We start from the raw sequence: 18194 nt of genomic DNA on the forward strand, positions 1-18194 counted from the left end.
GTACGTGGGCCTCTCACTGTTGTGGCCTCTCCCGTTGCGGAGCACAGGCTCCGGACTCGCAGGCCCAGCGGCCATGGCTCACGGGCCCAGCCGCTCCGAGGCATGTGGGATCCTCCCAGACCGGGGCGCGAACCCGGTTCCCCTGCATCGGCAGGCGGACGCGCAACCACTGCGCCACCAGGGAAGCCCTTCCTGTTCTCTTTTTAAAAATTTTTTAAAAAGTGTAATACATGCTCATGATTCTGAAAGGTACGAAATGAAAACTCTCCACCCTCTTAATCTTTCCTCATTCCCATTCCTCATATGCACCAGTTTCTTGAGTGTTTTACAGGAAAAAATACAAGAATTCCTTTTAACTCGAATGTAATCATAATAAATGCACTGGACTCTGTGCTTTCACAACTAAAGTACCTTGAAGCTCTGTTCACATCAGCAATAGAGATTCACCAGTTTTTTTTTCTTTTATCAACTGCATACATTTTCATTGTGTTCTTGTATCTTAATTTATGTAATTAGTTACCAAATAATAAACATTTACATCACTTCCACTTTTTTTTTTTTTACTAGCACAAACAATACTACAACAAGCATCCCTGTACGACTATCTCTAACTAGTTACCAAATAATAAACATTTACATCACTTCCACTTTTTTTTTTTACTAGCACAAACAATACTACAACAAGCATCCCTGTACGACTATCTCTGAGTTCATATGTGATTATATTCAAAAAGAACTGCAGGGCTTCCCTGGTGGCGCAGTGGTTGGGGGTCCGCCTGCCAATGTGGGGGACGCGGGTTCGGGCCCTGGTCGGGGGAGATCCCACATGCCTCAGAGCGGCTAGGCCCGTGTGCCACAGCTGCTGAGACTGCGCTCTAGTGCCCGCATGCCACAACTACTGAGCCCGCGTGCCACAGATGCTGAAGCCCGTGCACCTGGAGCCTGTGCTCCGCGGCGAGAGAGGCCACCGCGATGAGAGGCCCGCGCACCGCGGCGGGGGATGGCCCCCTCTCGCCACGGCTGGAGACGGCCCGCGTGGCGGTGGAGACCCAATACAGCCAAAAATAAATAAAATAAATAAATTTATTTTAAAAAAACAATAAAACAAAAAACTGCAGGGCAAATGAATGTGTCTTTTCTGGTTCTGACAGCCATTGTCAAATTGTTCTTCCAAAGTCTGTCAAAATTTACACTTCCACCAAGAGTACACATTTTGTATTTTTTTTCTTTACATGCTCACCAATATTTGATGTCATAAACCTTTACTTTGAAAAAACGGCAGGTAAAAAAATAGTATCTCCATTTTTCTCTATCATTAACATTTAGAGTAAAGCTTAGGATATTTCATATTTTAGTGACCTACATTTGTCTTTCTTTGTCAGGGAAATTCTCACTGATATCATTTACCCATTTTTCTATGGGCTCAAGGTTTTGTCTTTTGCTTATGGATTTGAATGAGCCCTTAATTATGGAAAGTTGCCATTGGCTGTAAATCTTGTCATACTTTGTTTAGACTTACCTTACTTCTTGCAATAAGTTATTTCCATTTTTATTTAGGCAAATTTACCAGTTTTATTTATGGCACTGTCGTTTAACATTCTGCTTAGAAGAATTTTTCTCACTAAAGGATTTTAAGTTAGTTCAGCCATGTTTCTTTCCACTGATTTTGCAGCTTTTCATTTTTTACACTTAAGTCTTCGGTCCATCTGGAATTATTTTAGTGTGAGAGGGAAGGAAATTCAGGTTTACTTATGAGTAAGAGAGTAAAATGATCAGAGCCAAGCTTCAGAAATATAAATCTGGCAGCAGCTTATAATTTAGAAGGAAGAAGAAAAAGGCTAAAGCGAAGAAACCTGGTAGTTGAGATAACACAGCACCAGGGAGCTGAGGAGACAGCTATACCCAAACTATAAGAAGCACCGATCCAGGGTTTCACAAAGCATGATGCATGGAACACTCATACCTCGAGATGCTCCACGGACTGAAAGGGTTATGTCATCAAAACCACTGGGAAAAGCTGTTTACTCTTTTCTTACTTGGAACTTCCCTATGTAGAGTAAAACATTAAACACTGCTAAGAACTGTATAAATGACAAACAGAAGCAATAATAAAAACAGCTTAAAACTTTTCTACTCTGTATTTCATAAAATTATTTAAATATAGAAAACATTTTACTTGGGGCAACTATAAACGTAATATTAAACTCCTCCAAATCAAAGCTCTGGAAGATGAGATACATGCCCAGAGTTGCCTAATATGCATGGTAGGTGAATTATATGAAGATATGATAAATGAATAAACTTTGAAGTAAGATGGGCATGGTGGATTAAACTCCCAGACCTTCCTTTCAGTAACTGTATAATCTTAGGCATCATAATTTCCTTATGCCTTACTATCTTCACCTGTAGATGGAAAAATGCCAACTTTGTAGAATTATCTTGAGAACTGAATGAACCACTATACTTCCGTAACAAGAGGCTCCAAACATTTACATAGTATGTGCTTCTATTTATAGTATTACTACTCACTTAATTTAAAAGGGGAGAGTGTGAAACAATGTATGCTGTACTAATTAAATATTCATTTACTTTATTTTAGCTGTCCAAGTAACATGCACTGATAATTTGTTTCTGTATGTCCCTTCTAAAGGTGTGATGTTTATAACCCCTTCTGTCTTCAAAAGTTGAACAGAAAATTCCTTATGTTATATACTTCTCACAGGGATCCCATGTGGTTTGGGAAAATTTCATGAAACAATCTGAGCTGTCTTGGAAGGAATGCGCCGTTTAAAATCTGAAAGTCACTAAGTATTCATGAGTACTAGCCACTGCCCCACCTACAGTCCTAAGGGGATTCATTAGGATTTCAGAGAACTTTGCAGGTATAATCTTATGAAAATAACAGGCAACTCAATAAGAAGGACACATAACTCAAGTTTATCATCAGGAGAGAGGCATCAAGAACCATCATATTTGAAGATTCTGTTCTCTTGGCATTCGATTTATCATCCCAAGGGGCTATTACAGGATTGAGTGTGTTATGGAAAAGATGGGCAGTATCAACAGGTGAAGTGGTTGAATAGAACAGACAAAATCACATGGACTGGCTCAAGAACTAGCCCAATATGCAAATAAGATACATCTGCAATGAAACTCCAATTACCAACACCTTCTCTTTGCTTTTTTTTGTATAACAGCTCATGGCCATGGTAGTAGAAAAAGCAGAAAGTCAAGATGGATGGATGGATGGATGGAAGGAAGGAAGGAAGGAAGGAAGGAAGGAAGGAAGGAAGGAAGGAAGGAAGGAAGGAAGGAAGAAAATTACCACCATCTAGAAAAGCTTACTATCTTGATATGCACCAAGACTTTACACACACACACTTTCCACAAAAAGGAATCAGCCTTCATATTGTATTCTTTTACCTGCCTTCTTCAGTCAATAACACATCTGTCCCCTTCCATGCCCATAAGTATATTTCTATAAATCAGTTTAATGGTCATTTATGTATCTATTTGTATGTGTATGTATGTGTATATATATATATATATATACACACACACACACACATGCGCTATATCATATAGTTTATGTACTATATCATATAGGTTTTTAAAACTAGCATTCCTAATTTAAACTAAAAATCCAAAGCACTGAATGCAAAAGCTGTATTTGTAGACAAAACCTACTTATTTGTCACCAGCAAAGCTCATTTGCCAAGTTAAAAACTTCAGCCATATAGGGTCCCCAAAAGAAATGTGGTCTTAAGCTAGAAAAGTTTCCTAATTAAATGCATTTCTCAGAGTTGTTGTTTATGAAAGGAAATGATCTCCATAATTTTACACAAAGTTCACATTTTGTAATACCTGAGAACTTTTCTCAGGGGATCTTAAGAGTTCAGTTTCAAGTCAATAATGATTTACTAAGTCTTTAGGGAAACTGAGATACACATAGATTAATTCATTCTGCATAAAAAGTAGTTGAACACATATGAAAAGCATAAATTTGACTTTTTTCCTATCCTCTGGCTTAAGAGTAATAAGATTCATTATACACATATCTTTAGACTCTTTGCAATATATATACCTATTTGGAATGTTTCTTCTTGCCAGAAAAAGAAGTAAATCTGAGTTGTTTTCATATGGGATCCATAAGTTCTGACTTTCTCCAAGGGTGGCTAAATAAGAGCCAGACGTGATTTCAGAAAACAAGCGAGTGATGATTTTTGAACAGCTGCTGCTGCCCTCTAGCAGTTACGCTGAGATTTCCAGAGCAAGCCATGTCCAATTGCAGCTTTCTTAACAGACCCCTTCAGAAACCATAATGGGCCTTATGGAAACTCAAGGGCATTTTTCCTCAGTCACATGGGACAGGAGAAACAACTTTCCCTTTGTAGAGCACAGTCTACTTTACTTAAGAGAGCAGGAGATTCAAGTCTAGCAGAATTCCAAGCCAGGCTTCATCTACTACAATTAAATGAAGGGAACATGCACATTTCCCTTCTCCTGCACATGGTGGCTGCATGCTTCTGTTTTTTTGGTACCAGCCTCAGAAGAACAGTTCCCTCCCAGACCATCTAAGGACCTTGCTGGCCACGTTCTGTCACTTAGCACATCCTGGTTGAACCACTCCCGAACTTTTCTCCCAGTGAGATTGACTCCCCTCCTCTTGGAGAGTCCACCATGGACAACAGCCAGTGGCACCTTGGACAAGGCTTGCCGCCCATGGCTGGACCCTGTGATGTAGTGTACCAAATTCACCAAAATCCATTTTTTTGAAAGACCATCCAGTGGCCAACTTACAGTGAGACTGAGGATCTGAATTTACCAATTTTACCAAAACTTGCTTACTTTAACTATTTATAAAGTTTTACCAAAACTGTTTATTTTGACTATTTTTAAAGTTTGTATAGAATAAACAATGGGAATTAAGAGAGCTGTGGAGAGTGGGGTCCTCGTGGGGCCTTCAGATTCTCCCCCTGTACCATGCTCCCCCCGCAAACTTCCTTCACCCCACCCACCCCACCCCAAGACTTCCCTGCCTGCCCTACTCTCTGCCTGCTCCCCACTTCTGTTCCCCCTAATATTCTTTTTCTGTCTTTAGTCATCCCGTTTCTGGGATCTTCAGCTTAGGCCAAGCCATGTCCATTCGTTTCTATCATTTTCTTTGGCCTGAGACAAATTAAATATTATTTAAGATGCTGTTCTGGCTTTGTCTTCAGAGCCGATTAACTAATATGACCCAGAGACCTGCCAAAGTTGTTTTTGAAAGTTCTCATCCAATAATGTTATACACTTAATTTTCTAAATAGATGAATGAAAAAAACATTGTCAATATACTGATGGATTCAGTAAATGGGCCATTTGGTGAGTAGATTATTGAACAAATTGGCTTTTGTTGAAGTGGTCACTAAGAAGAGATGCCTGCACCCCTATTCTTGATGAGGTGATCAGAAGTACACCGGGGTGTAAACTTCTGCTTAGAGACAGCATGCATGGTTGCCCCTGTAACACCCAAGGAGAAGGAACCCAGGTAAAAGTTAGAGGAAAGCATGACCACATAGAAAAAAGGAGAGAAGAGGCAGTGAACAGGATGCAGCACTAATAACAGAGCAGAAAGCATTGGGGGGATAAAAGGAAATAAGGTTAAGAGTAAGCCAGAATGCCAACGAATGTAGCGCCTGAAGTCTCTATAAAGGGTCAAACTCCCCAGATCTATAAGTGTTATCAGCTCTCGGTGTTCCAGAAATCCACTTTTCCAAAGTACACACAACTATTAATACCTTAACATCCTCCTCTCTATTAATAAAAATACTTCAAATGTCCCCAGCCCAAGCTATCATTTAGGCATAAATCTAAGTCTAATGAAATGGATACCAGCCTTTATGGAAAAGAAACAACAGGACTGAAGTTTAGTATGATACTCACAATGGATGTGATCTCATTTGCTCCTCCTAAAATGGTATTATGTTGCAGTTTTAAGGATGAGCATGGCTAGTGAGTTGCTAGAGCCAAGCCTCAGCCCCAGACCCATTGCACACTAAAGCTTTCGTAAGTGCAGCCACACTTAATACCTAAGCACAACCTCCAAGTACTGATGCTCCTTGCATCAAGAAGCAGGGTGCCTACCTCGTCCCCCTGTAATCTGGGCAACTGCTTTAACCAATGCGGGGTGGTGACAATAACACTGTGTTCCTTCCAAGGCTGTGCTGTAACAGGTGACACAGCCCCTGCCTCGTGCACTGGCCTTTCGCGTCTGGCGCCCTGAGCTGTGATGTAAGAAGTATGACAATTCTGAGAGCACCAGGCCGTGAGGAAGCCAGGCCTCATGTGCAAAAGTCCTCCTCTTCCACGCATCCCATCCCAGGCACCCAACAGGCACGTGAAAGGGCCTTTGAGTCTTCAGATGATAAAGTCCCCACAGTAAGTCATCCCCCAAATCTCAAGTCTTCCAGGTTGAGGCCCCAGACAGTGTGTAGCAAAGCAAGCCATCCCCACTGTGCCTTGTCCAAATCCACACTCCAGAATTCACAAACATACGGTAGGTCTGGGCTGAAGGTAAATGGTTACACGCTGATTGTCTCTGGAATAATACCCTTCACCATCGTGCGCCGTGCTCCCCGCCTCAAATTCAGCATGTTGGGGACACCTGAGGTGCGATGGCATGATGGAATTAGCTGGCCAATACTGTAGCTGACCTCCAAATTAAGCCACAAGTAAAATCACAGACACATGGAAACACACACAGATACACTCTCTGTGGACTTCATCCTCTGTGTAAACCGTGCACGCACTCTCTAGCAGAATCCACCATATCGACATCACAATCAAACAAAGGAAGTAAAAAGAACTACTCAAAACATAGCATGCCATGCTGCACATATTATTATACGTCAGTGTGGAAATGAACAGATAAAACCTCTCCTACAGAGAAATCCAATTCAACCAAATGGAAGGCATGCAACATTCAAGTCAATGATCTTCGGGTGGGTGTAAGGTGATTTTTTACAAGTAGTGGACACAGGAAGCAGGCCTGTTTTGCTCCAGAATACTTCATAGGAATGGAGATAGGATCCCACAGAAGGAACAGGTAACTGACTATCTAAAGCAGGGGAGGACCAAGACCTTCTAACCAACCTATGAGGATGCAGAGTGTCCAAACAAAACCCAACAACAAAAATCTCTAGAGGAAAGAGCTCAGTTGTGAGAATCCACTAATGGCTGTTTGGATGCTGGTCTATATCCTAGTGGAAAAGGGTAAAGAGAAGCAGATTCCCAAACTCGGCTCCCCATCCCTGTTGCGGGACCTTGGCAGGCTACCAAAACCCACCAAGTAGAGGAAATCCAACTGCTACCTGGGTTTCAGGATGGGTGTTTGCATCTTTAAAGTTTCAAGTTTGCTAATGAATGAGCATCTTTCTGAATAAGCTGACCAGATGTGTCTTCGTTGCTCCCACACAAGCACACCAATGATCGAGCGCCATCTGGTGCTCAGAGTAGGTACTCCAATGTGAAGCAAAGCCCCAATTTTTGCAAAATAAAAAGTATTGACTGTGACCCTTCAATACAGTACAACTGTGATGTGGTGCTGGCACTGGAACAAAACAACACATCCATAGGAATCAAAGAGAAGTCCAAAATGCAGACCCTCATATGGACTGCATTTTAATACCCAATTAAAAAGTGGCCATCAAATCATTAGGGAAAGGAAAATTTAGTCCTCGTTAATTAAATACCCATTTGGCAAAAAGTAAAAAAAGTTCCGACTCTGGGCCAAGAAATCAAAATCAACTTGATACAGATCAAAGAGATTAATGAAAAAAATGTAAAACCAGACAGAAAAGGATAAATATAGGTTAATGCATCTCTCTCTCAAGAGAGAAAAGGCCTTTCAAGGTACAAAAGCATAGGAAGCAAGGAAGAAAGGAAACGCTCCAGAATAAAACTGTAAGACTGGAAAAGAGGTTTGCAACAAAAACTTTACAAACAAAATTAAAAGGCAAATGACAAGTTAGAAAAATATACGTGAACATATCCAGGAACCAGGAGAATAAGCCACAGAGATGGACGGAGTTGGCTGTGTACAAAAGAGAAGCAAATATCTCTTAACCAAATATATCTCAGGGTCCAAATTTCTCAGCACAAATTAAAACAAAACCAAGATGATACTTCTTCTCTATCAAAATTGACACAGATAATCTACACACAGTGGAGGTGAGAAACAGGAAGTGGAACACTCATATGCTCCTGGTGGGTGAGCAAAATAGAGGTGTTTCTCAAGAGTGAACTGGCAATTCTGTTAAGGAGACTCTTGAGATGTCAGATCATGTGACAGAAAACATCCAATTCACTGCAATAAATGACTTGCAAAGAAATAAAATCTGACACACAGATGTAGGCACAAGAATGTGTGCTGTAGCATTATTACTAGTAATTAAAATCTGGAATGATAACCTAAACTGGAACATTAATTAAACAAAGAAAGGTGTACTACTGTTTTTAATTTCTTCTCAAAATAAAACTTTTATAATACAGAAAAATATATATATGTGAAGCAAAAATAGCAAATAATCAAGTAATTTGAAGTCAGATCCTATTTTACTTTAGAACTCAGTATTTTTTTAAAAACCAGATCAGTGTAGTACATTCAGTAAAAAATTCCAATAAGTAATGACCTACTGGGATGACTTCATCCACACCAAGCTTTCCCATGTTGGTCACTATGAAACTTGAGGGGCATCTTCTGAGTCAAATTGAAGATGAAGAAAATAAAACCATCAATTCACAATGGAGTTCTTATTCAAATGATACACCCTTAAAAACTAGTGTCTCTTTCATTTCTGCTGTTGCACTGACAAGAAAGCAGGAACTGGTCTCGGAAAACAACCTTAACCAACCCTTTGCCCTGCTGGCAGCAGGCAGGGGGGTGAGGAGTACAAAATCTAAAGAGAAAAACAAGAGGTATGCAAACGGTGGGGCAAATTATCAAGAAACTGGGAAGGAGGGCCCCAATAAAACTGGCGGAAATGCCACAAGTCATTGCCTTTCCCAGAGGGAAAACACAGAAATAAAACTGAAAGGAGAATAACTAGAACCAGACACGGCAATAATAGTAGCTCGTGGCCACTGTACATGGCTATGTCACCCCTCCCGCACACACATCCCCATAAGCACACGCACCAGGTTAATCCCCAAAATCACTGCTGGGTGATGTCTGAGCTGGTATTCAAACTCAGATGGTCTGTGCCCCGAGTGTGTGACTCTGACCCACTTTCCAGGGCCCCCAATACTTTCCATCCTAGCACAAACAAGGTCATCTTTGCTGAGCAGCATAGAGTATACAGAAGAGACTGCTGAGGGGCTGGCCCAAGCCCACAGAGCTGCCCGAAGGCACAGGGGTGAACCCTCAGTGTAGCCCATTCACAGCACACCTGCTGGGAAGCTACATGGCTTGTTAACGCTCCTCAGCATATAACACAGAGTTCTAGAAACATCCAGCCTGTCCCCCAATCACAGCTGCAACGAGGAGAAGGTTCCGCTCTAGGTCTAATACAAGAGCATCCTTTCCTTTTTAAAGAAAAAATATATAATCATAAAAATGGTACAATCTTTAAAATCAGCCTACTAAATCGCAAGAGGCAAACAGGACCCAAATCAGAGGTACCTGGCATTTGAACATTTTGGTAGCAGTTTCATAATTTATTAAACCCCTATTGCATGGCCAACTTTTCACACTAGTGGGAGATCTTTAAAAATTTTTGTCTAAACCATTCCTTTCAAATAGGAAAATGACTTATCCAATGCATTCTTCCTATAATCTGCAAAAGTACCTGTCCCTGCTCTAAAAACAGCTGTCCCGGTCTACCTGGGCTGGGATTAGAGAACCGTTTGCTGGATGAATGGGTCACGAATTGTCATTGCCTAAAACTCACATCAAGAAGACGACCATGAACCCTCAGCCCTCAGGCCTACAGCTGAAGGGATGTGTATGCTCTAGTGATATTGCAGTGAACTCCTGCAATGGACTTTTCTCTCCCTTTTGCAGTATTGCAATGTGGCCACCAGAGGGCATCAGTAACCTAGTATGCTAGTGCACAGCAGGACCCTATGCAACTACCCTTCACATCAATGGAAAACACAGGGTTTCAATGAAAGGGCTGCTGTTTTCCAGGAATTAATGCTCCGGGATTTAAACTTGGAGTGGAGCATTTTTTCCAAGACAAGAGGCCTGCCCATGTCACATGGTGCTCATGCCAGGCCTAGAAAACAGGGCTGCTGGCATTAGCAATACCAGTTCGAGGACACCAGAACATTTTCTTGGCCACATTCCCTTCCATGGGACACTGAGCCAGGGTTCAACACTCTCTATATGTCAACCAAACTGTGAAGCAGTTAGACTTAAAATGAATTGGTCCTACCACATTCCTTCTGCTTTACCAATCTCGAAATTATGGGCCCCCAAGAGTTAACCAGACAATGGCTCATACGGAGAACTTAATACAGGTGTCTGGTTTGGTCAAAAACAATACAGTCTGTAGAACCTCCCACAAAAAGAATGGGAAGGAAACGGGAAATATAAAGGAGTAAAAGGAAGAAGCTGGGATAAGGGAGAGGAGTGGAAAGACAGAGCAAAGGAAAATTAGGTGACAGAAAAGGAGGGAAGGTGTGACCAGCAGACAGGCAACAGGGAATAACCGGGACAGAGCAGAGAGACAGGGAGGGTTCGGGTTTTCTCCTAGAGATGGCTTGGGAAGATGGGCTTCAGGAAATGCCCGGGCATTTTACAGCATCCAAGTAAGGCTCATTCCTAGAAAGACCACTGCAGCAACCCAAGTGGCTCAGCAAAGGCAAAAAAAAAAAAAAAAGAGGCTGTTTAATTAGCACAGAACTCTCCAACAGTGGGTCAAGTCTAGTCAAAGCTGAAGGACTACATGCCAGGAAATCGAAGAGAAATTCCTGAGGAACTGGAAAATGACCTGAAAGAGGCAATCTTCTCAATGTGGCCACACTTCCATAGCGACCTCATCAAAACCTCTCAGTGCTCCATGATACTGGTCTTACATCCACAGTGACTCATAAATGGACAGACAGGCATGTTCATGACAGCGAGGTGAGTTATTGCTTAGTCACTCACTAACTCCAGTTCTTTTTCATGAGCTGTGGGTTTTGCTGGGTTTACTCAGTGTACACACACACACACACACACGCGCGCGCGCGCGCGCCCCTATCTATTCTGTACAAGGGATAGAGGAGTTGACAGCTAAAGACCCTGGGATGCTCTGGGTGGTGACTACATAACAGTACGTTCCTGACACCATCGCGAAACCTGTACATTGTTTAGAATTAGCAACTTCCTAGTATAACAAACTTCACCAAATCTCCCAGAAAATCTCAAGATCACAACTTGATAGTCTACTTAACAAACCAGCCCTGTGTTTGAGCCAGAGAAGTGAGAGATTTAGATAAAATGTTCACAGCACTCTTTACACCAGGCAAGGCCATCGTCCAGCCCCTGGCTGATGGATTTATAACCCTGTGAGAAGTTGGGGGGAATCCCTGTTTCTGAGAGGCTCTCCTCCTTCTTTCTAGATGGGTCAAGTGACAAAGTTTCCAGTCCTCAATCACAAACCCTATACGGGCCTTTGAACATCCTTTCTTTAGGTATGTCAGAAACATCTTCTCCTGAGAGAGATATGATGACTTTTCACTTTACTGCCCAGTGAAAATATAGGGGGAAAAAATGACTTTTTACTACCCAACATCTCTAGATTTTTCTGCATTATTTTATGTCACATTACTGAGATGTTTTCCAGATACTTCATTTGAAAACATGAGCTTCACAACTTGATCACTTCCTCATTAGCTTATACCTCCTTATTTTAAATAAAGATGTATTTGGCTACTCTAAAAAGCAGCTTCTCCAAGAGAAAATCCAAAATCAGATCATGATATTCTAGACTGAGGTCAGCAAATTTTGGACATGGGTAAAATCCAGCCTCGTGCCTGTTTTTATAAATAAAGTTGTACTGGAGCATGGTCATGTCCACTGGTTTACATATTATCTATGGCTGTTTGGTCACTAGACCAGCAGAGTAGCTGTCACTAAGTTTATGGACCTATGCCCCATAAACTCTAAAATATTCATTTCTGTCCCTGTACAGAAAAGGTTTGCCAACCTATGTTCTATATGCAATGTTACCTACACAGCAATAATTATGTAATAATCCAAAGAAAATGCTGACCTCTTCCCTCAACAGGGAATGATTCATCAAAAAATTTTTTTCTCCCTAAAAATTCACAAAGAGTGATGGCACAATTGGGTTAAATATGTAAAATAAAACATAAATCAACTCCTATGCTGAAGACGGGGCATAAAGAGAGAGCACAAGGGTACTGAAAAATTAACCCAAACTAAGAGCCAAGTGTCCAAGGTCACTGATGGGAAAGCTGACACGGAACACAGGAACCAGCTCTGCAGTGGGAGTCAGGATCATGGGCCAACTTCATTATCATTATTCATTAATTACCATAACACACACACTATCACTTATTGACTATTTTCTCTATGTATGGCACTATGTTATATACACTTTCTTTTTTTCAGTTCTTACAACTACATTATAAGGCAAGCTACATCATGCCCATTTTGCAGATGGGTAAGTTCCACCTGACAGTGAGTGAGTCGCCATCGGAAATCACAAGCCAAGAAGGAGACTGTAATGTCTCATTCCTCCTCTTGTCCCCCAGAGCCACCCATTTCGGTGAGTCCTGCCTCAGCCACTGCCTCCCTGCAAGTCCCTGGTCAAGTCACTTAGTCTCTGTACTTCAATCACCTGAATTAGGACTTCTGTTAAATGGGTTGCAGCCGGTGATCTGTATGACATTTTACAATTGTACGTAAGTCTTTTTTTCTGGACTCTATCACTACGTCCCAGTCGAGTACAGTGTGATGCTCATCTCACTGAAGGGACTGAATAAACGCTTGCTGAGTCAAGGTGTGAGTGAAGGAACTCTGTTCCCTCCTGGGAAGATGTTTTCCCTTTCACGATAGTCTTTAATACTCCTTGTCTTTAAGTCCGGCACTTAAGTTGGATTTCCCTAATGAAGAACTAAAATGTATTAAAAGCATTCTATGTATAAACCTCCAGTATGGCACAGTAGGGCATACGAAGATGAATGATAAAACGGTTACCCAGCTAAGATAGCACTAATAGTAACAGGGAGGACCAGTCATTTATCCAATTGAGGGTAAAGGTGTATGGTTTATAGAGGTAAAATTTTCATAGGACTGAGGGGACAGGGAGCTTATGTCTGTGAAAAACATAAAAGACCAGATAGAAATGCCATTTGAATAGATCTTCAAGGATATTTAGTACTGAAACAATCGGCTATCGATCCTACATCCAGAGAATCGGAGAACATGTGATACAGCACAGTGTAAATTCATAGATAATTCACAAGTCCTTTTATATTTGGTACTTTGGCACATCACACTGTTCTCTGTACCTAATTATGTTAATGAGGTGAATACCAAGTTAAATTACGTTCAGAGAATACAAATTGAGTAAGAGTGCAAATGCATAATGACGTCCGGCCCCAAGAAAAGAAAACGCTGTTGTCTAATAGGGAACTGAAACTCTCCGTACCAGGAGAAGCACGTGTTTCTGCTCAAGTGCTACCACCCAGTGTCTAGAGCAGTGGTCCTCACAAGGTGGTTCCTAGACCAGCTGCATCGTGATCACGTGGGAACTTGTCAGAAATGTAAGTTCTTGGGCCACACCCCAGACCTACTGAATCAGAACCTCTGGGGGTGGGCAATGTGTATTTTCATAAGCCCTCTAGGTTGTTCTCATGATCACTCAAATTTGAGAACTACTGGCCGAAAGGACTGTGCTGGATAAAATTCTGAGGTTGGGCTGGGCTCCATAGAAAATATTGGCATAGCGATCAGCCATGTCAGTCCGGGGCAAAGGAGGCAAGCACAGGTGCCAGTGACTATGATCCCTGCACAAATCAACAGTGGGCACCAAACATGCCCTGATCACTACCTTAATACTTGTGAAAATCGAGCAGTCATGAACACAGTCACAGTAAGGAAGGCACACCACACCGCAAAGTATAGAAGAAGCACTTGCTGAGAGGGGGATGTTTCCTTAATAGATAATGATTAATCTTCCCAATAAATAAAAGAGACAGGAACAATGTTACCGGTTATAAAAGATACAGGTGCTAAAACAGGTTATCATCTAGATTCCTTACTAGGTATTTATCCTTGGATTATATTAGGTTGACACAAGATAAAGCCATATTGTCATATGATGTTTAACTCTGATGAAACTATGAAGATAGAGATGCTATTGACGGGATTAGAGCACAGATTACAGTCTCTCCTTTGGCCCTGAAGCAGCGAGGTGTGGAGTAGGCACACAAAAACCCTACTGTTCGGTCATTTTCTGATGTAGGCAATGGCTCCCCCCCGCCCGCCCCCGTCATCTGCCAAGTTTACTGACTGTGTCCTGAGTATCTGTTGTAAGTGTACTGGTGTGATGTATCAAGGGTGGTGTGGCCAGATCACTCACATCAATTAGGGATAAATAATCAGAACAGATAGCAAAACCGGAAAAGGGGCAACTGGCCCTGGAAGAGGTCCAAGGCCTGGGCACAGCCCCGAAGTTATATACTCTATTGGAGCTTTCCAAAAATTTACAACAGGACATGTATTTTAAAGGTTTAGAGCACTTTCTTTCCAGTAAAGTTAAATGCACTCTCTGTGGAACACACTTCCAATCTCCAGATAAACTGTCCCAGATTGAGCTCCATAATGATCATCATTTGACAGAAGCATCCACTGGACACTGCAGGTTCTGAGCAAGAGTCAGAATATTTGTGGGCAGGCACCTCACTCTAGTTTATGATCGTGTCCCTCAGATGTGATTTCAGGTACAAAATGCTATCTGCCCCAAATCATTCAAAATAACCTTAAGAGAGCTATCTATTAAGATGCAGACATTTATAATAATAGTACACAATGACAGTACACAAGAAGTTGCACAACTGATGGATAAGAAATTATAACTTTGACAGAAAACACTATGTACCAACAAGTATAAAGTGAAATTTGTTCACCATTTTGAAATCCTGAGAAATTACAAAAAGACAGAGAGAGAGAGAGAAAGAGAAAGAGACAGATAGTAATTCTGTTTTTAAAAAGTGGGTATATGCAGATCTAAAAGATGGAAGTTGGTGAGATCAGACTGATGGAAGAACCCACACTCCAAAACAGGAGCAGCAGAAAGTCACAGCAGAAAAAGTTTCAGGGGCAGAGGTGGGCCAAGAGGATAGGATGGCAGGTGAACCAGGGATGCTCTGCTCCAGTTTGGAGGCAGGGGATACAGGAAGCAGAAGATGGCCTGAGCACATACCCTGGTGACTGGTTGGCACAGCACACACAGAGCAGCTGGATGGCCCAGCACTGCCCTGTCCCTTTGGTGCCAAGCAGTGACCAGCAAAGGCACTTGCAAGCAGGAAAAGTGAGCATGTGTAGGAAGCCATCGAGGAAGGTTTTCCATGATGGGAGATGACCAGGAGCCGGCCTGAACGACTGGCTCTCCCCGTCTGGCTGTGTGTCCCAACCCTGCTCACGCTCAGTGAAGTCAGGACACAGTAAGCAAAAACAGCATCCATAGATGGCAACAGGGACACACAAATAAAAAGAGGAGTGGAAAACACAACCAAAGGATATCCAAGGGAGAAAGCACCAAACAGGAGATTTTCAATGTATACTTAATGCTCTCAAAGCTGACGGCAACATCTCATGCATGAAATAGACTGTTCTAAAAATGAAAAAAAAAATGCCAGCTCAAAAGATGAACAGAATATCACAATGGTCATAACAATTGACGAGAAAACAGTGAGCTGGAAGGCCCGGCTGAGGAATTCTTCCCGGAAAAAAAAAAAAAAAAGTGCTTCCCTGGTGGCGCAGTGGTTGAGAGTCCGCCTGCCGATGCAGGGGACACGGGGTCGTGCCCCGGTCCGGGAAGATCCCACATGCCGCGGAGCGGCTGGGCCCGTGAGCCATGGTCGCTGAGCCTGCACGTCCGGAGCCTGTGCTCTGCAATGGGAGAGGCCACAACAGTGAGAGGTCCGTGTACCGCAAAAAAAAAAAAAAAAAAAAGTAATGGCAAGAATGAGGAAGAAAAAGTAAGAGACACAGAAGACAAATGGAAGGGAGACCCATCCCCCGTTTCACAGTTTTTCCAAAACAAAGTAGAGAGGAACTAGCAGGACAGACTGGCAAAGACCTGGAGAAAGACACAAAATTCTTTAGAATAAAAAGGTCCCACCTACTAAAAGAAATAAATGAAAAGAGACAACAAAGGAAAAACAGATATACTTACCTGTAATGAGATGTAAAACCTCTGAAGGACAAAAGAGGCCGTAAAAATGAGGGGTAAACAACAGACTGGAGAAGAAAAGTTGCAACACCCAACAAACGAATGCTGAAAATTTTAAAGACTCACAAAAATTTAGAAGGAAAAGCTCAATGGAAAACTGGGCAAAGGATACAGAGAGCCATTCACAGGAGAGGAACTACAAAGGGCCATGTTCATCACCATCATAATCCACGAAGCACAACTTAAAACAAGTGGACACTTGACCTAGAAGATTGCCAAAAACTAAGCAGAGTGATAAAAGTAAATATTCAATGCTGACAAGGTAGGGAACACATAACCCGAGTGTAGGAGAGGACACACTCTGTACCTTTTAGGGGGCCATGTACCAGTATCTCTTACGTTTGAAAATGTGTATCTTCAGGATCCTGTAATTGCATTTCTAGGTTCTGCCCTGAGCTGCTCACAATAGTTAACTTTTATTAAGTGCTAGAAGCCCAACAAAGTTTTAAGTCACTACCTTCAATCCTCCTAAAAGCCTATAAGGTAGGTCAATACTAATGTTCTTGTTTTACTGATGGGGAACCTAAGTCACACGGGGGTCCAGGAGCATCTCTTAAATCAAATAGCAATAAATGGAAAAAACAAGGTTTGAGCCCAGTCAAACAAGGTTTGAGGCAGTCTGGCTCCACTGTCTGCTCTTAAACATACACTATTTTTAATCTAAGATATATTCTTATCTGTGTATGGAGCCATACACAGGATGTTTATTACAGCATCATTTATATGGCTGAGAAAATAAGAAAAAACAACTATCATCAGCAGAGAAACAGATATTTAACACAATATACTATGGAACACTATTAGTATTTAAAAGAACTATATCGCTACGTGGAAAAGCATGGAAAATCTTTATTTCATATTGTAAAGTTTAAAAAAACTTAGTGCAGAATGTGGAATATACAGAAAAATACTGCAGAATAACGATATTAAAATATCACGTTAATTAAGAAATATATGTGTGTGTAAATGCACAGAAAGAGGTAGCAAAGGTGAACAAATCAATCACATATGTTATAACATCATAACAGATGTTATCCAGAGGGAGGGGAGTCCACTGGGATTTCAGGGCAGGAAGGAGGGTGGTTCAAAGGGCATTTCCATCTATGCGTATGTTTGCTAACTTAGATCAAGAATGTATTTACATATTTCTCAGGGATAATTAAACTAAGGAAACATTTTCTTTAGCAGTTGTTATATACCAGCCATAAAGCACTTACAGAGATCTTATTTCATTTACAATAACTTTATGTGATCATCAATATTTGATTATAATTATTAATCATAAAATAAGGACAGTAAGATTCCAGGTGTTTCAATAACTCAATGCAAATACCTTGATACCTGGAGAAGCTTAGATTTGAGCTCCAGTCTAGCACCAGCCATGCTGAGATGGAAAAAGTTGCAAGGTTGACAGGAGGGTTGAGAAGAAGAGGTCTGCAGGCTACCCAAGGGCGCCCAGAGCCAGGCCTTACCACAGCGATCCCGGACCACCAGGTTCCGGCCTTCCTTCAGGTGGATGGTGAGGAGGTAGGCGAAAGGGCTGGGCAGGTTACTCAAGCCGTCGCCGGCTTTCCCGAGAGTCTGCACAGATGGAGAAGCCATTGAAGTCAGTTACCTTAGGCCCAAGAAACAGAATGTCGGAAACACTTCTTCATTTAAGGAAAAAAGATGATCACTGTAATGGCAAATCTGTGAGTGTCATCCTCCACTCCCACCCACCCATGTCGATGACATGGTTACACT

The 18194-nt window shown here is 41.8% G+C and overlaps 1 protein-coding gene across 1 annotated transcript in view; it reads right to left on the minus strand.

Annotated features, from left to right (window-relative positions):
* Positions 1–18194, minus strand: part of MCTP2 (multiple C2 and transmembrane domain containing 2) — a 254744-nt gene that overhangs the window by 153065 nt on the left and 83485 nt on the right. The window contains exon 4 of the mRNA XM_055088201.1: positions 17924–18032. Coding sequence (XP_054944176.1) covers positions 17924–18032 — 109 coding nt within the window. The remainder of the gene's footprint in view (positions 1–17923; positions 18033–18194) is intronic.

This window comes from Physeter macrocephalus, chromosome 11, assembly GCF_002837175.3.
Source record: "Physeter macrocephalus isolate SW-GA chromosome 11, ASM283717v5, whole genome shotgun sequence".
Taxonomy (NCBI): Eukaryota; Metazoa; Chordata; class Mammalia; order Artiodactyla; family Physeteridae; genus Physeter; species Physeter macrocephalus.